The sequence below is a fragment of the Oncorhynchus masou genome, chromosome 11, assembly GCF_036934945.1.
Source record: "Oncorhynchus masou masou isolate Uvic2021 chromosome 11, UVic_Omas_1.1, whole genome shotgun sequence".
Lineage (NCBI taxonomy): Eukaryota > Metazoa > Chordata > Actinopteri > Salmoniformes > Salmonidae > Oncorhynchus > Oncorhynchus masou.
Genome location: NC_088222.1, coordinates 54,180,099 through 54,201,192, shown reverse-complemented (window position 1 = coordinate 54,201,192; position 21,094 = coordinate 54,180,099). Strand labels below are relative to the sequence as shown.

The following is a 21,094-nucleotide window of genomic DNA, read 5'->3' as shown; positions in this document are numbered from 1 at the left end:
TGGTTCCACCCCTGGTTTGAAGCTTGAATTGCAGCATGATAAACAAACATACAGGGCTGAAGTCCACTCAAGAGAATATTAACATCTAGAATTCTCAAAGCGCTCCATTTTGTCAGCATGGACAAGTGTCAAAAGAAACTATATTCCTCCAATACTAGTGGTGACATTTATTTTAACGGTCAATTTCCACAAGAGGCTGCTGATCATTTATGTAAATGCTTGTAAATGGACAGTGAATATTTAATGCACACCAATGTGGCTTTGTTTTCAAAATAAATGTCTCAGTTTATGAAGTGATGCGGTCTGTTAACAGCGCTGCTTTCATTACATTGTCAAAATGTCACATGGACCAATGTACTTTTCAAAAAGTGTTGTTTCGCAGTCTAGGTCAGACTTCCGTGCAGACATGCAAGGCAACGGAGCAAGCGACATCTTACAGGTGGTTGAGTGATTATGAAGGGAAAGACTGGGCCATTAAGCTTTGAAGCACAAATAATTATCAAACCCAAGAGACATTGGTGTGTTGGCAAGCGGGGCAGAAGTGTGCAGATATGAGCATGCAGCGCACACACAGGACATGTTGTACCTAAAGAGGTTCTACAAGAAATCCTTGAGAGAGAGTTGTGCAAAGGGGTCCTTTCCTGGTGCTCTGAGAGGACTCTGACTGGAAGGACTAGAAGCTGCCGAGGGCTAGTTCAGAGAGAGAATGACAGGGTGAAGGGAATCGCGGAACGACTAGAGGAAAATTACAAACAAGAGGGGAGAACCTAGCTACAGATAAAGGGATCAGAATGGAGAGAACAGGCTCAGGTCCAGAGTGTAGCGCCCTAACACGGTCAGTGTGGAGGTAAAACCTTACAGCTCTTGACAAGAGAACAGATAAATCGTGTCAGAAAAAAAACACATGCTTCACAAGATACTCTCCTAAGGCAACTATCGTTCTGATTTCGAGCCTACTGAAGAGATGAAAGCAGGATGAGGGTGTTAGATCCTATTCTAAATACTATGTTGACATGCCAGGCATCATTCAGAATAACCATGTGTATGTGACAAAATTTGATTTGATTTAATAGCTGAAATGGTACGAGGGTGAATGAAAGCTCGTTCTGAATAGAAGTCCCAAAGCGCAGAATTCCTATTGACCTCCAGAATATAATTCCTTAAGTCACTTGCCAATTTAAACCATTTACCAGTGATATATGAAATAACAGTGTATATTCCAATACCACTTTTAATGGAGAATGAGTTGTGGGGCTGGACAATGCATCCTGCAGATATATTTTTCATACAGACAGCAGGCATACCACCTCAGAGGGTGTTTAAGTTGGCCACAGTCAGACTTCATTCTATTGCAAGGCAGTAGGGAGCATGGTTGGGCTCAAATCCATTTCAAGTCGGCAAGTAAACTGAAATAAACTTGTCAAATTGCAATGTAAGCGACTCCATTTTGAAAGATACTAGTTTGAGGACATGAACAGTCTAACCAGGCTCCTCCGAGGGCAGGGAGAGTTTGTAAATGCTCTGGGGGGGTGAAGTATCCCCAAGGTACAGATCGAGGATCAGCTTCCTCATCTGTTCCTAAACTTAAAGCGGAGATCAACATTAGGGCGAAACAGCTGAGAATCCAGCAGCGTAATATATGATCAATTCTAGTACATACTCTGCTGTTCTATCACACATGCATTAATGTCAGAAAGAATAAAAATGGTGTTTGAAATAATGTACATTGCAATACACTACAATGGATTCCTACTTTAGTGCGGAAAAATACTAAACTGACCCAAGATCAGCGTCTACGGTGGCAACATCACCCTACTGCTTGGCATCTGTTCAGAGAAAAGCTACCAGGGAAGGGAATAGAATGGAGAGCCTAGTACCTGTGCTCCTGGGGCTGTGCCACAGGGGTTGGCTGGCCTCATGACTGGTTGGCCGTACATTATAGTGGGCTGGGTCATCACGCCCATGGTACGCATCTGGGGAGGCTGAAGGAAGACAAACAAAAAATTAAAACGTCATGAAAGTTGTGCGCACCAAACTCTCTCCTGCTGAAGAAATGGTGATAACATGAGCAATTGTCAATTATTTCAGCGATACATGATGGTTACATAGTAGTACGATGTCTCAGTTCACAGTAGAGTCAACAGAACAAAATCATTGTACCGGTACATGTCCTCGGCTGATTTGACACTGGCTACTGATTAACTATAGTTCAAATATAGCTCCATAATGACACGAGCACTCCAATGTTAAAGTTCATGGCTGATTCAGCTCATCTTGATGCATAGCAACAGCTTGCATTGTCAATCATTACAATGTGACATCCATTACAATGTCTTGGTCATTTTTCCATTTGATTCGTCATGGACCTTTTGGCTAGTCTGTGGGTGTTGAAATGAACGAGAACATTGTCACAAATTGGTTCTAGTGTCACATTTTTCATAAGCCTAACAAGGTATTCCCCACCAAGATTCTCTTTGATAGAATTTAGAACCCCAGGAAACAGGGTCATGTTCATTACCGCACGCAATGGAAAACATTTGCAACAGAAAAGAGCATTTCTTATTGGACATTACGGTTTTTCACCAGCAATATCTAATAATCCATCCGCATCCACCCGACTACGTGCTAGTGAAAATCTGAGGCTGCATCCAACCCTAACCCACAAATACAGAAAATGCGCTATAGGCTACAGTCAAAGACTCCAGAACAATTTACCACTTTCTTCTACCCAATTTTGTGGTATCCAATTGATAGTAGTTAGTCTTGTCTCATCACTGCAACCCCCGTTTGGACTCGGGAGAGGCGAAGGTCGAGAGCCATGCGTCCTCCGAAACACAACCCAACCTAGCCGCACTGCTTCTTGACACAACGCACATCCAACCCGGAAGCCAGCTGCACCAATGTGTCGTACACCTGGCGACCTAGTCAGCGTGCACTGCGCCCGGCACAGGAGTCGCTAGTGCGCGATGAGACAAGGATATCCCTGCCGGCCAAACCCTCCCTAACCCGGACGATGCTGGGCCAATTGTGAGTCGCCCCATGGGCCTCCCGGTCGCAGCCGGCTGCGACAGCCTGGGCTCAAACCCAGAATCTTCAGTGGCACAGCTTGCAATGCAGTGCCTTAGACCACTGTGCCACCCGGGAAGCCCGCAGAACCATTTGACAGGGGGTGCAGGATTCTATTTTGCCATTTAAAGACATGTTTCTGCTTAGAATTTGTACAGAGTTTATGCTGGTGAAATGTAACATTTTGATCATTGCCCTAGGTCTTCATTGAAAGCACAGGGATGGGTGCCTTTGCATCGGAAGATCTAGTCATAAAATGTCAAATAGGGCTGATCTAGGATCAGGCCCCCTCCTGTCCATTCCTTATAATCTAAAAGGCAAAACTGATCCTACATTGAGATGTTTCATGAACCCGGGACCTGGAGTAAACCAGAGGCAAATGTATAATCTTAAAAATAAAATAGAAATAAGTAACCCCAACAAACAATTGTTATTGGTTCAAAGTGTGGAATTCTCTTTGTCAGCTAAAAATAAGATTCAGAAACATAATGTACTGAGGGAGGCATTCACAAAGCTCCAGAAGTCAGATATGGTTGCACATTCTCACAAAGATTGAGGCATGGCTGCAATAGCTTGAAAAGAAGATCTTACCATTCCATATGCCATCATTCCCGTCGGCGTTGTTGCAGGGAAGGCCATGACAGATGGTGCCTGAGATAACAAGCAAAGATGGTCACTCAATAAACCAGGACACTGTCACTTTTACGCAGTTAGCATATAACCAATTGCAAATAATGACCGTTTTATAGTCATGTTTATTTAGTTCATTAATCACTTTTGCAAAATAACAGGTGCAAATGCTTAGTCATTTTGGTCCGTATAGTTCCCTCCTCTCCAGAAACAACCCACCTGAACAAAGTTGTCTTTGTTCATCTCTCAGACAAGCTACAATTGTCCCATTCACATGCAACACTTCAGTCTCATTGCCTGCCTGCTCCCACTTTGGCAAGACTAATGGCACATCTGGGAAACATTTGGCATGCCTGTCCTTATTCCCCCTAGTTTACCCTTACAGTGTGTGTTAGGGTGAGAGAGAGAGCGAGAGAGCCCTGAAGCAAGAAGCTGTTACTTGCAGGTGCAGAGCTGCTCTCCTGAAAAAGACAGCGTGAGGGGGGGCTTTTATAGAGAAACTACTAGACTCTCAAACAGCCCTCAGAGTAGTAACAAACCCCGATTTGTTTCATCACAGGCCTTTCAGTTCAATGAAAAGGCACCCTCGGGAAGGAAATATTTAATTAGCAAATCAAGCCATTGAAAAACGGACAGAATGAACAAGTGGACGTATATAAAACATAAATGTGGGTTTCATTACATACTCAGCACTTGTTTCGATAGTCCAGCAGCCATTTTTCAACTTCTCACATTCATCACAAATGCTTTGCATAAAAGCATACTCGGCAGAAAATATAGGCCATGCAAAACGATTGCAGACATTTGCTTGAATAGGAAAATATGGAGGTAATTATCAGGTTCCGGAGAAGCTCACTCTGCAATAGTCATTATAGCCCAGCACCTTCTGACAACACTAAAACACAATGTTGATCATTTAGGCCAGGGAGTCCACTGTGGAAGCTTAAATCAGTCAATTCAATGGGACAGAAAACATTCCTTGCAACTACTGTTGCATGGCAGTAAAGTTCTGATTCAAAGACTTACCAGAAAGTGTCCAGGGTGAGGTGGAAAAAAACACCGAAAACAGTTAAAATAATGTTTTAAGCAACATTTAAGTATTTGCATTTTGGAATCCCGTTTTGATCGTGTTGCCCAAAAGGTTAACATCTTAATCAAACATAATGCTTACAAATATTGGTGTACGGCAGTTTATTTTTATGTCAAGTATCAGGGAGACTGAACATCCAAACATCCCCCAAAAAATGAATCTGTATTTCCATTCAAAACAAAGGCCGCTTTCAACGGCTTGGAAGGTGAGTCATTATTATTGGTGACCAAGGTAACCACCATAATGATTTTTTTTTGTGATCGATTTTACTACCATTAACCTTCCACTGAATTATCAGTTAGAATGTGGCAAATCTCAACTCCGGGTTTTCACCAGATACTATTTATAATGCCCAAACCGTAAGCAGTCATTTTCAATGAAAGGGAGGTGAAGTGCAGAGGCTTGACGATGCCATCAGAACTTTATGCAAATCATGAGCAGTCGCTTTGCGATAACCAAACTGGGGTGTCTTGCAAGCCTCCCAGCCAACATGCTGTTTGGCACACTGTTCAGAAGAAACAAAGGAAAAAATAAATATATATTTTTTTTAAATCAAAGAGATGACTTTCTGTAAAGTGATGTCTGGGTAAAACAGCATAAAGCGTGTTAGTTGTAGATCATGCAGCTACCCAAGAGCTTACCTCAGTTTCTTGTCCATCCTCCCATTGGCCTTGGCAGTATCAATAGACAAAAGATACCATGGTCTTTCGGCATATTTCTATAACAGTTTTCACTTGCTAATTGCGGACTAGGCTTTTGTTGTTGTAAGAATGCTTATTTAACATTCTTATGGAAACACCATTCCTACTCACAAACCATGGAAACCTTTTTGGAAACCCTTCAGTCATGAGCTTGGAGAACACCGTCTTAATAATGACATTTGAAAGGGTTGTGAACAGGCGAGATCAGCTTATGGAAACAGATCTAGCTAACTTTTACCGAGTTAGAGTGGTCTAGTGGTTACACCATCACCCTCAAAACATACAAGGGCACACAGTAGCAAAAGGGTTCCTATTGTAGAAATTCAGATAGTAGGGTGAAACATTTTGGAACTAAAACAGGTTGTCATGTTATGACTGTCGTGTTGTCACAACAGGTATGTCCTTATTATACAGGTAGTATGTGACCCTTAATGCAGGCTCAGAGTAATTTGTGACCAGAAGTCAAACAAAGACAGCAAAGGATTATAAAAAAATAAATAAAAATGAATAATACGTTTAAAAATGTACAGTAGGTGTAACAACGGTTCATGGATGTATTCTTACAGTCTAGAGACATGTCGTTAGACCTAGTATAAACCAGCCTTTGGAGAACAAAGGGTTGAGGTGAGGAGGAGAAGTCAGTCATGACAGATCATGCTGTGGCATCGGTGTTAGATTGAGGTCAGCAGGTCGTAAGGCGCCCACAGGGCAGACCGCAGGGCGGGTGATGAGTGACCCGGGCCTCTTGGCCCACAAGTCAGAGAGAAGACGTGACTGGGTGAATGTGTGGGGTTAATACCAGGCATGCCAGCTTTGGTAAAAGTGCAGGAAACAGTACGACCATTGAAACTTACGTATTGTGGGAAATGCATTCCGTTCTGTATTTTTCCCCCAGGAGAACAATTATACAATGCAGCAGACATTTGAGACAGAGATTAGAAAATATTGAAACAAAAAATACAAGTTCAGTTAACACAGTAAAAAAAAACACACTAAAAGGCAGTTGGTGAATCCTGTCCATATGATCCGTATGCACCAGGAACTTAAACCAAGCAGCGTTTGGGTTGGATAAACAGATGAGGAAATTACACATTTCCTTTCATAAATCTATCATTTATATTGATCACCGCAATCGATTTGTGATCAGAACTTTGAAAACTACAGATAAGACTCATACTGAACAAACTTACCATGGTGGCAGGGTTCCATGTGGTAGAGGGAGCCGTCTTTGGTTGCCAATTGTTTCCACCCGTCAACTTCTTCTCACCAGGCTGACTCCAATGAATATCACTAAATAAAAAATGGAAATGTTAATTATTTGTCATTTAACTGCCATATCAGTATTGGGGGGGAATTTTAGAAAACGTTTTAAAGTGATTCCGGTTTAGTTAACATAGCATTCTTACTTTTTTGCCACGCCATTGCCAATTCCCAAATCTGAAAAGGAAAGAGAATGCATTGACAGTTGAGTGCATAGAGCTACTGATTTGACAATGTCCAACAGAGCTGGCACACGACACTTCATCTGGAAGCTGGTCTGCTAAAAAGGTTGAGTATTCATCAATAGCATATGCAGTTGACCATTACAGTAAAGTATGAGAAAGGCCTAAGGAGCACGTTAATGATACATACTGCCGACAAGGTTGGCCAAGGACGAGTCCAGGTCGTCAGACACCAGCTTCCCAGGCTGCTGCCCGCTGGGGATTTGCCCCTGGCCGGGCAAGGAGGCCACTGTGGGTTTGAGGATGCCACCTAAAACATTGTTTTAAAAGTAAAGGGGGCAGGGTGGGAGGGAGTGACGGAGGGACAAAACAGGTAGTAAAGGAACGCCAGACGACAGACAATGACACACAACACCAGAGATGAGACAGGTAAGAGGAAATGGTTAACGTGAGCGAAATGGGAAGCGGGTGTCGCATGAGAAAATGACATTTCCGGCAGTCCGGGACTAAGGAGGGTGTAGTCAACTCACTCACCCAGTCATGCATGTGCCATGCAAAAGCCAAGGCCCAAAGTGTGTGTTCACCCAATGGACAAGGGAGAGAAACAAAAAAACAACAGTGAGGTCGTGAGCAAAACACCCCAAAAACCACACATTACATACGTGTACATTCTCCTCTCTTCACTAACACGTTATTGAGCTGACAAATGTTCCCATTAATGACGTGCTTATGATTTCATAGGCACAACTACTCAGGGGCAGTAGTCTATAAGAAGAGAGATTGATATAGTCCCAATACTAATTTCCTAAGCTCTTCCATTTTCCTTAAAGATCATGCAAGATTAGACAATGTGAAAGGAATAAATTGACTAGATGGACTTAAGGAATACTACACAAACAAAAACATATCATGCATTTTACATCCTATGATGTATAATGGAATGTTTTTGCTTTCCATAAAGTGCTTCATCTTGAAAACATGAGAAAAAAAATAGAGGGGGATTTGATTAACAATAGAAAGATTGACAAAGTACTAAAATACGTTTTTTGAATGTAGTATTCTTTTAAAAATATACTTTAAAGGAATACTATGCTAAATGCATCATACAGGCTGTATTTTGAAAGTTGATTGCTTGCAAAACATTCTGGGACTATATCAACAACGGGCTAATGAAACAAATACCAAAACATCGTTTTTGGGTGGTTTTCCTTTTAAGTGTTATGTTACAGTGTGATGCTGAGGAAAGCACTGCCCTGAGTCTTTGGGTTCTATTCATGACAAACTGCCATGTTGCAGTTTGAAGAGTTCAAGAAGTGTTTGTTAAAGGAGCTCAAAGGCACCAGAGCAGACCTGAAACCCACCATGACTCGAATGACAGACAGGTAACTGAAAATAGTGCATATGAATCCCGTGCTTTCCCCATCCCCCAAAATATAAAAATAAGAACATTAATGCTTCTTTTGGAACACTTCAAAGCAAATCATCCATGCCCATATTTCATGGTGGTACATTTTCTCAAGCATTGACCAAGCACTCGCTGCAAGTATATTGAAGTCATTTCCAAAACATCCAATCCCCAAGCACTGCGATGGCCCATGAGGTGAGTTGCCCCCAGTAGGCAGCAGAGGATGTGGTGCCCATGGGAGAAGCATTATGTTGCCCCTAGACATTGTTCTATGTTCAGGTTTGTGATCCCCCTCTGATGGTTAAGGTTAGTATTAGGAGAGGGTAAGCTGATCCTAGAGATGTGCCGAAGGGTAACTTTTATGTGAAGCGATGGAACACTTCAAATCAAATAATTTCATGCCCATATTTCATGGTGGTAAATTGAGAGAGGTAGGGGGATATGTGATCTTTACCAGCCGAGTCAACGTTGTTACCAAACACCGAGTCAAAGTCGACATTAAGGCCTCTGGCGGTCTGAGGCTGCGGGGTGGGAGATGCCGAGAACCCTGGGTCAGAGGAAACAAGAGGGTTGGGGGCTGATATTAGTTGAGGCATTAATCAAGCCATTAAGCTTTCTGGTGTAAAATGGAAGTAATTTCTTTCACTTGTTAACTTATGTAGGGTGGTTCCACCACCTTCAGCCATCTTGCAGATACCCTTGTCTATTCAAATCTATTCTGTACAACCAAGTTCACTATTCGGACCAGAGATAAGACAAGGAGACAGTAGGAATGGCAAGCCCCAGGTACTTACCTCCAAACAGACCAGCTACAGCAGGGGGCTCAGATTGAAAGAGAGGGGTGGTAGGGTAAGATGCTGGCCCACAGAAGGAGTCTGACACACAACCAGAGGCAAGCAGGAAGGATGGACAGCAAAGAGAGGCCGTTTTAGAAGGCACGTAGAGAAACAAGATTAGAAATTAAGATAAACGACATGAGAAGTACAGCTCCAGAAAAGTGCACAAGAAGATGGTCAAAATGGAAAAGTAAAATCTAGCAGAGCAGTTTGTGAAAAGGAAGGAATTCTTAAAAAAGCTTAAACACAAAACCCTAGTACTCAAAGCAAAATGGCAATCAGCTACACCAGAGCAAACATAAACCCGGGGTAGGTTCAGGGTCCTATGTTTCCGTGGTTTCCAGAAAACATAGGTCAGTTGGGTTCCCCATCATAGTACCTGAGATAAACTGCTCTATCCGCACTGTGTGCTCATGATCAGATGCAAGGGAGGTGCTCGAATCAATAAAGGGATTGTAATGATCTGGAGAATCAAAAATAAAATACAAATTCAAGCAACAATGCAATTGGTTTCCTTATCACTTAAAAAAAAAAAGGCAAAAACAAATGACAGAAATCTTATGTTACATGAGGAAACAGAGTCAGCAGCATAACAAAAACTCCTGTGTCATCACAGCACACAGTCAAACAAAAACTAATCATATACTGTCGCAGCAAGTGTTTTAGGTAACGGTGCTAGAAATTGACAAAGACACACGGTCGAAATGCATCATCTTTTTCAAAATGTACTTAAAACCATGTACTTAAAACCTTGTTGGTGCGGTCATTTGTGGGAAACGCTATCACCTTTCCTTATTTGGAATACCAAAGACAAACAACGACCCAGATAAGCACCCGATTCCAGAAAAAAACATCGGTAGAGCCAGCACATCTAACTACAACATCATATACCCCACGTAAATACAAATCACACGCACTCACAGCTTGAGGTGTAAAAACTAGGACCAAGAGGGCAGAATGGTGCATCCAGGCTGAATACGACAAATGGGGACAATTGACAACACCCCATAATTGAGAAAGAAAAATGTTGTTTACCACCAAACATTTCATGACTGGGTGTCCTAGAACTAACACCATCAGAAGAGTCGACAGGTAGATGGACAGCATCAACAACAGGATGTGATAGGAAAGGGTTAAGGTTTGGAATGGAGTCATCGACAGCTTCTGTAGAAGTGAAAGGATCTACACAGGCAAAGGGAACAAACAGAAGAGAACCGGGAGGTATTAGTAGAGGACGATGAGTCAGGTCAAACGAAGCATGCAGAAACACAACACAGGGTGCGGCAGAACACAAAACCCACACCAGAAAGCTTCATGAACTGAGTTCTTATAAAAAAAAAAACTCAACGTATCATTGCAAGGAAACAAAACAGCCTCATTGTATCTAAGCTATAATAAGCAATATTTGACATGAAGCAGGTTATTCTATCACATGCATCTAACCCCATAATATGTTAACACCAAAGGCCATATACTAAATTTGTGCACCAGTCCAAAATGTTCACTTCTTCACATGAAACAAACAGAGCCTTAAAAAAAGGGATACTTCGGAATTTTGGCAATGATTCCCTTTATCTAATTCCCTAAAGTAAGATGAACTTGTGGATACCATTTGTATGTCTACGTGTTCAAAATAAAAGGAAGTTTAGTACTTTCGCGAGCCAATGCCAACTAGCGATAGCACAATGACTGGAATAAAACACAAAATAACGTTTTATTTGAGGGACACTAAACGTGGTGTATTTGTAAGTGAAAAGGCAAACAGGTTGGTTTGTATCTAATCATTTCAACCTTATCATTATTTACTTTCCATTTGACACAAGACCCTGAATTCCAAAGCACACACAACATTACAGGGCACTCAAGATAAAGGTGCCTCTTAATTTGCCACCTCTGTCATGAGGTTTAACTACCAATCCCATGAATGGACAGAAGCTGTCATAGCAATCAGATGGGGTAAATTAACAACTTGAATATGTGCACAGTCCAGCCGAAGTTGCTGACAGTTTGCCTAGCAAACTACCCAACTGTGATTTAACAGTTGATTGACTTTAGCTGATAGAGAAGTCTCACCACCCAAATTTTATTTTACCCCCTATTTTCGCCCCAATTTCTAGTCTCATTTCTGCAGCTCCTCAACGGGATCGGTCGAGTCACGCGTCCGCCAAAAAGCGCTTCTTAACACCCGCCTGCTTAACCCAGAATCACCAATGTGTCGGAAGAAACACCGTTCTACTGATGACAGAGGTCAGCCTGCAGGCACACGGCCCGCCACAAGGAGTCGCTAGAGTGCGGTGAGCAGAGTGAAGCCCCCCTGGCCAAACCCTCACCTAACCCTGAAGATGCTGGGCCAAATTGTGTGCCGCCCTATGGGACTCCCGATCACGGCCAGCTGTAATTCAGCCCGGGATTGCAACCGGGTCTGTAGTGACACCTCTAGCACTGCAATGTAGAGCCTAAGACTGCTGTGCCACTCAGGAGGCCTCACCACCCAATTCAAGTTCCCCAATAGCCTTCAGGAGTTAGGTCAAATACACAAGGAATATCCACCACCAGCAAACTGAGTAAAGAAGTCGTTTAAGTAGGCACGAGCTTGCTTGAACATGTATGACTATGACACATGTACAGGCCTATCACATTAGTTTACACAGAGGAATACAATGAAAGAGTGTGTATATGTACAGTATGCTTGTCAATAAGGGGTGTAAAACAGGTGTTCATGGTGTGATGGGAGCCTTCACCTCCCCATGTGTTGGCTGTCGGCAGGCCAGTGGAGATGGGCAGTGCCTGCTGCTGAAACGCAGGCTGCAAGTCCAGCAGGTCGCTCGCCGCCTTGGAAGTGCTTGAGTGGAGAGGAAGAGAAGTGTAAAACAAAGATTCATCAGTCTCCCAAAAAGCTAAATCCCAACTCTACCGTAGCCTATTCAAAAGGTTTTCATAACGCTCAAGGTAGAAGTTGCATCTAGCAGACAGGGGGGCTTTCTACCTATTACTTACTCCCACCGCTCACCTAAAAAAAAAAAGTTTAAAACAATCCCAAACATTTCAAGCACACACACTGAAGACAAACGTTGCAGTCTTGTTTGAGCAGTCGAGCAGGTGAAACAGTAGTCTCTCTGAAAGTCACATGCAATCAATAACCTTTGAACAGCCAGAGGTGCTCCTTGAACAGCTACTCTGATCTGACTCGAACATGGGAATGCAATACGTTCTAGGTGCAGTTAAGCAACAAGCACCCTTGCCATCCACCTTAATGTTGGAGATAGAATTATATCATTATAAATGCTTACATTTTATGTATGAGGTTATTTTTTGAAGTACATTGACATTCATGCAAATGTGGAACGACAGATGCGTTCAATTGGCATCGATTTCTTTAGGTGGGCAAAGGCACAGTGTGTAAGAATAGATTGGCAGACCTATTAATAGCAATGGAGTGTTTGGCTATATGGTAACATGGCACTGAGTGGCTTCTCTAGGAATAGGCCCTGAACTACTGAGCAGTGGCTTGCTAGTGTGGAATGAGGTTTGCCCAGTCTAAATTCAACAACCTCAACCACAAGGCTACTATTAATTGCCCCACTTAAAGATCTGCAATAACTGGATGGGTAAACATAATGTGCATCCCAAATGGCACCCTATTCCCTATATGGATCTGGTCAACGGTAGTGTACTTTAGGGAATAGGATGCCTTTTGGGACAAAGCCATAAACTCCACAAGGAGTTGTGATCATATCAGTGCCTGGACACTACACATGTAATCTAGTTTTTTGGCCAACACCGCCACTTTTACATTAATGTGCACTGAAAATAATGGAATTACAATAGTAGACACGGGTATATAAAACCACGGAAAAAGGAAACCGCAACAGTGTCTTAATAGAGCGTTGGGCCACCACAAGCCAGAACAGCTTCAAATGCGCCTTGGCATAGATCCTACAAATGTCTGGAACTCCATTGGAGGGATGCGACATCATTCTTCTAAGAGAAGTTCCATAATGGTGTTTTGTTGGTGGTGGAAAACGCTGTCTCAAGCACCGCTCCAGAATCTCAAAATAGTTAAATTGGGTCAAACTATTAAATTATGTTAAATTATGGCCAAACTATTCAGTGACCACTTGTGCCCCGTGGATGGGGGCATAGCCATGGTAGCCAATATAATTTTTTTATTTTACCTTTATTTAACCAGGCAAGTCAGTTAAGAACAAATTCTTATTTTCAATGACGGCCTAGGAACAGTGGGTTAACTGCCTGTTCAGGGGCAGAACGACAGATTTGTACCTTGTCAGCTCGGGGATTTGAACTTGCAACCTTTCGGTTACTAGTCCAACACCCTAACCACTAGGCTACCCTGCCGCGCTATAATGGCCTCCCCAGCATTTTTATGCATGACTCTAAGCACAATGGGATGTTAATTGCAGAAGCATCCACTTTCAATATACTTTGTTGGTATCCCTCATTTACTCAAGTGCTTCCATTCATATAGGCGGTTTCCTGTATATAAAAAGTACTTAGGCCAGCCAGCATGGCATCTATGATGGAGTGAAAGTATATTTTAAATAAAGAAACATAACTGTGAGGGGTTAGGCTGTTCATTGATAAATGACAGTGCTAGCAACCTTTATGTACGAGCTGGCAGCAAAGCAATGGCACCAAACTCCTCATTATTTTGCTCAGTACAAGTTTTATTAGCTTGCCGAGTAACTAGAGTTTGTCTGTATGAACTACTAACATTCCTCAGTCATTGCAACTTCACAGCATTTTGCTAGACAGACCCGACAGCTGTTTGAGTATCAGCCTCTGCCTTCACTACTCTGCCATGTTGCCTGCTTAGTGACACTCCTCGCTCCATCAGTTACACTGGGAAGACACTGCTGTTGATGGTCAGAAGGGAGGAGGCAGTCGGGCATAGATATGGGTAAGGGCTAGGATAGAAAGGGTGCCCTCACCAGTTTGCGAAGCTGGGCGTGGAGAAGAGGTCAATGGCCGGTGCTGTGTTGATGGTCCCACCGTCCGTTGACACAGGGGAGGCAGCCGTGGTGGCAGAGAAAGGCCCCTTCTGGAGTTCCTTCAGACGCTGCTCCTAAGTGGACCGGGACAAATTCAACAAAACCCAACACCAGGCCTACCTACTAGCCAGATCAAATTAAAATACAAGCTCTTAAAATGTAATTTAACTTAATTTGGTGCTGGGGAGTCACTGGAATCAGCCAATGACTAATGACCTCGGGAGAGCAACTTATGAGCTAAAGAAAAATATCCCAAAACGCTGAAAAGCCAGAACAGATTAAACCCAGTAGGGTAATATGCAGAGTGAACAAGGGCACTAGAAGAAAAATGTACCTTTAGCGCTTTGAGGCGAGCCTGCTCTTCCTCCAGAGCTGCCTGTTTCTCCCTCTCATCCACTTTGGTGAAAGATATGCCCGTGTTGGCCAAAGAGGAGACAGCGTTGGAGAGTGTGCTAGCCCTTGAGGGACAGAAAAGGTGGAAGAGAGAGACAGGGGTCAGCAGGGGAGGGGGACTGTTAACAGGCCATTGTCAAAAGTGCTGTGCTGGCAGAAGAAGAGTTCTACAAGCTCAGTATAAGAAAGTGGTGCATATTTTTACAACTACACTTTGATAGATGGCTACAATAGTAGCAGGAGATTGGCATAAAAATAGAAAGGATTTCTGCTTGAGGGGTAATTCAATTTTATAATACACTTCTCCCATTCTAAACATAAAACCTGTATGAGCACTGGTCAGTGCACATAAATTATAGTGCATTCAAAGACACAAAAAGGAAACAAATGAAATGCCCCTGATATTAGCCACAGACAAGTATGTCTGTATTAACAATGTAGGACTTGCATAAATTGAAGATAAACACTGCAACTGTAGCTCCCGGAGCATTTGTCAATATTTTCAAGGAAACAACTGGCAAAACACAGAAAGGAAAAGCATACATTGGACCACAGTAACAAGACACATTGTTGGGATTGCTGCCCACCAACAAACGCTCCAACTCATACCCACTTGCTAAATGTGGTGCCTGAGCAAACAGGCTTTGTGTAACTGGACTGCATTGGACTGGCAAGTGAGCAAAGGGAAGGGAAAAGGACTACCTGCTGGCTGCTGTGGAATCTTTCACCTTCTTCCCTTCTAAAGAAGCTAAATGCTGCTCCAAGGCATCTAAGAGGCTACTGGGGGCCTATAATGGAAAGACACAGAGTTCAAATTTCAGGAAAAAATATATATAAAACAACCGGGTAACAGAAGGAAATAAACAGTAAGGATGCTCAGCTATTTCACAACGCACACGAAGAGAACGTACTAGGCTTACAAACACAAAGAGTGAGATAGATACTTACACAAACTGTAATCTGAAGATAGAAAATTAAGGAAAGATACAGAATATGAAGGTGATAATTGTCAGAGATAATAATATAGGTTTTGGGAGAAAGGTACCAACTAACTATAGGAATTTTTTTAAATCCAAAACAGTAAAATACAAAGCAAAGAGACACCTCGTAAAAATACTGCTGGTCTTGGTAAAGCACCATCTAAACATGTTTGTAAAAACAATGTTAAACATGTTATTCTAAGATTAGATAAGTAAGTGAGAGAAACAGGTAACTGCCAAAATAAAGGAAACCCTTGAGTAAGTGATGTATACAAATTATATTGAAAGCAGGTGCTTCCACAGGTTTGGTTCCCAAGTTAATTAAGCAATTGACAGTCCATCATGCAGAAAAATAATGAGCCACTGGGCATTTTGGCTAGAAGAGATCAGTGACTTGGTCTCAAAAGGAACATATGGGGGGGGGGGGGGGGGGGTGTCACTAAATGTAACTAAATTGAAATTGAACCTGTAATCAAAAGTAGTCCCCAAAAGTGATTATCATGGGGGCCATAAACAATAACTAGTACTCCTGCATATGCCAGGGACGGTTCAAATAGCATCTTCCTGGTAGAAATATTTAAACTGCTGAGGTGTAACTTTTGAGTAATGAATCATTTCCTATTCAACAAAACTGTATGAAATTACTTCGTTTTTCTAAATATAGTACACAATAACCAAGATGTCACCTTATAACTGTACAATACATTTGTACATGTAAAATGTTGGAGACATATTTTCTACAGGGTCTCGCGATCTAAACATCTGCCCACATCGCTGTGAACGTCAGAGCTCTAGCTTGGCTTCCTGAACTCGCCTTTCATCTTTTATTAATCTTGTCCATCTATGACAAAGTGTTTTTTTCAAATCTATGATATGATCTTCCTGTCTGAGTTTCGCAACCCCCCTTGGGTTGTGCCGTGGCAGAGATCTTTGTGGGCTATACTCGGCCTTGTCTGCATAGTTGTCTGTAATTTGTTTAGCTCAGTAATTTGTTGAAGCTATTTTGGCAGCAATTACAGCCTCGAGTCTTCTTTGGTATGACACTACAAGCTTGGCACACCTGTATTTGGAGAGTTCCTCCCTTTCTTCTCTGTAAATCCTCTCAAGCTCTGTCAGGTTGGATGGGGAGCGTCGCTGCACAGCTATTTTCAAGTCTCTGCAGAGATGTTCGATTGGGTTCAAGTCCGTGCTCTGGCTAGGCCACTCAAGGACATTCAGAGACTTGTTCCCGAAGCCACTCCTGCGTTGGTCTTGTCTGTGTGCTTAGGGTCGTTGTCTTGTTGGAAGGTGAACCTTCACCCCAGTCTGAGGTCCTGAGCAGATTTTAATTGAGGATCTCTGCACTTTCCTCTGCTCATCGTCGCCTTGATCCTGACTAGTCTCTTTCCCGGTCACTGAAACACATCCCCACAGCATGATGATGCCACCCCCATGCTTCACAATAGGGATGGTACGAGGTTTGCTCCAGACATGATGCCTGGAATTCAGGCCAAAGAATTCAATCTTGGTTTGATCAGACCAGAGAATCTTGTTTCTCATGGTCTGAGAGTCTTTAGGCGCCTTTGGGCAAACTCCATGTGCCTTTTACTGAGTGGCTTCAGTCTGGCCACTACCATAAAGGCCTGATTGGTGGAGTGCTGCAGAGGTAGAGGAACATTCCAGAAGGACAACCATCTCCACAGAGGAACTCTAGAGCTGTGTCAGAGTGATCGGGTTCTTGGTCACATCCCTGACCAAGGCCCTTCTCCCCAGATTGCCGTTTGTCTGGGCAGCCAGCTCTAGGAAGAGTCTTGGTGGTTCAAACTTCTTCCATTTAAGAATTATGGAGGCCAATGTGTTTTTTGGGACCTTAAACGCTGCAGAAATGTTTTGGTACCCTTCCCCAGATCTGTGGCTCAACACAATCCTGTCTCTGGGCTCTACGAACAGTTCCTTTGACCTCATGGCTTGGTTTTTGCTCTGACATGCACTGTCAACTGTGGGACCTTGGAAAGGTACACACCGGGCTATACAAATCATGTCCAATCAATTGAATTTACCACAGGTGGACTCCAAGTTGAAGAAACAGCAAGGATGATCAATGGAAACAGGATGCACCTGAGCTCAATTTCAAGTCTCATAGCAAAAGGTCTGAATACTACGCAAATAAGGTTGTTTATTTAATACATTTTCAAAAATGCCTAAACCTTTTTCTGCTTTCATTATGGGATATTGTGTAGATTGAGGATTTGTTTTTATTTCATCTATTTTAGAAGGCTGTTAAGTAACTACATTTGGAAAAAGTCAAGGGGTCTGAATGCTTTCCAAACGGAAATGGTCGGAACCGGTACCAGAACCAAGGAGGTGTGGGGTCTTGGATTACTGTCCTCGTGGTTACACGGAAATCGACAAGTCCCCACAAGGATCGTAAAATCAAGGACCCGTTCACCAGTCCAAGAACAAAGGCTATTTTAGGCTCAATGTTTATGGAAAATAGGAGTGTAAATACATTTCAGCTTCCCACAAGGACAGTAAAATATTTGCTGTGTGTGTGTCTAAGTCACCAGATCTATCTGAATTTCACCTATCGGATAGGATTAAATGCATAGCAATATAATGAATAGAGTGGACTAATCATTGTCTTAATGGGGACCCCCGTTCTATTAATTGCATTTAATCCTGTTGGCAAAATCCAGATAATTCATTTTTGAAAAACTGGGCCCAGATTTGCAACCCAATTGAACACTGAAGGGAGATTCTATAGAGGTGCCTGAGACAATGTTTTCCACCACCATAAACAAAACACCAACTTATAGAATGTATTGAGGAAGAATGGCACCACATCCCTCCAATAGAGTTCCAGACACTTGAAGAATCTACATCGCATTGACACTGTTCGGCCAACCTGTAATGCCCTATTAAGACATTTATGGTGGAGTTTCCTTTATTTTGGCAGTTACCTGAAGCTAACCCCATTCAAAATGTGTCCCTTTTTGAAAGGTGACATGTAAATGGTATAGTAGCATACAGTGCCTATAATTTCCAATATATGCAAAGTAGGTGTATTATTTTCCTCCTAGTTCTTTCATCTCGGCTCTAGCCAACTCAATATAGCCCTTGACAGAGGCAGATGTTAACACCTTTATGTGCTGTATGCAGTGCAAGGTCAGGGGAGAGCGAGTGAGGCCCCGTTTGAATGCAAATTAAGCGCACCCTTCCTTTCTCCCATTTCCTCTATGACGGGCCTACATGCAGTGTGGGCCCAGCAAGCAATATGTTATAGCTAGAACTGTGCATAGGTACAGAGCCCTGGAGCAATTTGGAAGGTCTGAAACTGCAGCAGGTGGCAGGGTGGTGAGAGCCGTCAGCACACTGAGGTGGGGTAGAAAGTAAAGTCAAGCTAAGGGGTCCAGCAGGGCTCCGTCTCAGTGCACTTTCAGGCGGATAGAGGAAAGTGACAAATACATTTTATTTGGGAAAGCCTTTCAAGATACTAAAGGACAGTTAAAGTAAGCCTACATAAAATTATCAATTAAAAGTGCAATTCAAAAATCAAAGGACCAGATCAAACAGGACCGATAAAAGGTTCTCTAAGAGGTGTGTTTTGAATGAGATGACTGTCTGCATGTCATGTGGGGAGAGTGCTTTCCAGAGCCTGGGAGCCAAGCAGCTGAGGGCCCTGGCACCCATGATGAAGAACTGGAATGTGGGGGTGAAAAGGAAAACAGCAGAGCGGAGGGAGGGGGCATAGGCTGGGAGAAGGTCAGCGAGTTCAGTGGGTGCCAGGTTGTGGAGGGATTTCTAGGCGAGTAGGAATGTCTTGTAGTCAATACGGGATTGCACAGGGAGCAATTATTGAGTGTGGAGTATTGGTGTGATGTGTTTAGTTGATCTGAGGATGCTGGCAGCAGTTTGCTTTTACCTCACTTTTAACATCTTACCTGGGAGAGGTCTGGAATGTCCCCTCGATCAATCCCTACTTGCTGAAAGGAAGAAGAGGTGGGTCAAGATGACGGTGATAAAAGCGAATGTAGGAGTCCGATCACAGAAGTTTCCAAAAAGGTGGAATCTTACCTCTGCAACTTTGAGGAATTCAGAGATTCTTGTCATTCGAGTAAGGAATTTCTTGTAGATGTCAAGGCCCTCCTTGCATTGAGTTTTCTTCATGTCAAAGTACTTCTCTGTGAAATGAATAGATAGGGAAATTATAATGGAGCACTGGAACTAATGCGAAATAGCAGTGATAAAACGCTGGTATTACAGTGCCTTCAGAAAGTATTCAGACCATTTGACTCCACATTTTGTTACAGCCTTACTTTTATACATACATGTTTTATTTAACTAGGCAAGTCAGTTAAGAACAAATTCTTATTTACAATGACGACCTACCAAAAAGGGAGAAAAAAAAACAAAAAAAACTCATGCAGGGACAGGTAATGGGATTAAAATTTTTAAATAACAAAAAGGACTACACACATCACGACAAGAGACAACACAACATAAAGAGACCTAAGACAACACCACAACATGGAAGCAACACAAAACATGGTACAAACATTAGGCACAGACAACAGCACAAAGGGCAAGAAGGTAGAGACAACAGTACATCACACAAAGCAGCCACAACTGTCAGTGAGTGTCCATGATTGAGTCTTTGAATGAAAAGATTGAGATAAAACTGTCCAGTTGAGTGTTTGTTTCAGCTCATTCCAGTCGCTAACTGCAGCGAACTGAAAAGACGAGCGACCCAGGGATGTGCGCGCTTTGGGGACCTTTAACAGAATGTGACTGGCAGAACGGGTGTTTTATGTGGAGGATGAGGGCTGCAGTAGATATCTCAGATAGGGGGGAGTGAGGCCTAAGAGGGTTTTAAAAATAACCAGTGGATCTTGCGACGGATATACAGAGATGACCAGTTTACAGAGGAGTATGGAGTGCAGTGATGTGTCCTATAAGGAGCATTGGTGGAAAATCTGATGGCCGAATGGTAAAGAACATCTAGCCGCTCAAGAGAACCCTTACCTGACGATCTATAACTTATGTCTCCGTAATCTAGCATGTGTTGAATGATCATCTGAATCAGGGTTAGTTTGGCAGCTGGGGTGAAAGAGGAGTGATTACCATAGAGGTAACCAAGTCTAGATTTAACTTTAGCCTGAAGCGTTGATATGTGCTGAGAGAATGACAGTGTATCGTCTAGCCATACGCCCAAGGACTTGTATGAGGTGACTTCCTCAAGCTCTAAACCCTCAGAGGTTGTAATCACACCTGTTGGGAGAGGTGCATTATTCTTACCAAACCACATGACATTTGTTTTGGAGGTGTTCAGAACAAGGTTAAGAGTAGAGAAAGCTTGTGAGACACTAAGAAAGCTTTGTTGTAGAGCGTTTAACACAAAATCCAGGGAGGGGCCAGATGAGTATAAGACTGTCATCTGCATATAAATGGATGAGAGAGCTTCCTACTGCCTGAGAAATGTTGTTAATGTATATTGAGAGGAGCGTGGGGCCTAGGATCGAGCCTTGGGGTACTCCCTTGGTGACAGGCAGTGGCAGAGACAGCA

The 21,094-nt window shown here is 42.8% G+C and overlaps 1 protein-coding gene across 21 annotated transcripts in view; it reads right to left on the bottom strand.

The window, feature by feature from the left end:
• Positions 1-21,094, bottom strand: part of LOC135548845 (phosphatidylinositol-binding clathrin assembly protein-like) — a 46,157-nt gene that overhangs the window by 3,184 nt on the left and 21,879 nt on the right. For 3 of the 21 annotated variants that reach the window (XM_064978845.1, XM_064978847.1, XM_064978846.1), the window contains exons 7-22: positions 19,606-19,712; positions 19,473-19,514; positions 15,275-15,360; positions 14,514-14,637; positions 14,120-14,253; positions 11,912-12,012; positions 10,206-10,352; positions 9,550-9,633; positions 9,129-9,209; positions 8,789-8,881; positions 7,120-7,239; positions 6,894-6,924; positions 6,678-6,777; positions 6,342-6,365; positions 3,658-3,717; positions 1,878-1,982 (exon numbers count right to left, since the gene is read on the bottom strand). In XM_064978845.1, the coding sequence (XP_064834917.1) occupies positions 1,878-1,982; positions 3,658-3,717; positions 6,342-6,365; positions 6,678-6,777; positions 6,894-6,924; positions 7,120-7,239; positions 8,789-8,881; positions 9,129-9,209; positions 9,550-9,633; positions 10,206-10,352; positions 11,912-12,012; positions 14,120-14,253; positions 14,514-14,637; positions 15,275-15,360; positions 19,473-19,514; positions 19,606-19,712 (1,439 nt within the window). Of the gene's footprint in view, positions 1-586; positions 691-1,877; positions 1,983-3,657; positions 3,718-6,341; positions 6,366-6,677; positions 6,778-6,889; positions 6,925-7,119; positions 7,240-8,788; positions 8,882-9,128; positions 9,210-9,549; positions 9,634-10,205; positions 10,353-11,911; positions 12,013-14,119; positions 14,254-14,513; positions 14,638-15,274; positions 15,361-19,472; positions 19,515-19,605; positions 19,713-21,094 lie in introns of those variants that run through there. The other 18 variants (XM_064978839.1, XM_064978840.1, XM_064978841.1 and 15 more) reach the window with 17 other exon arrangements.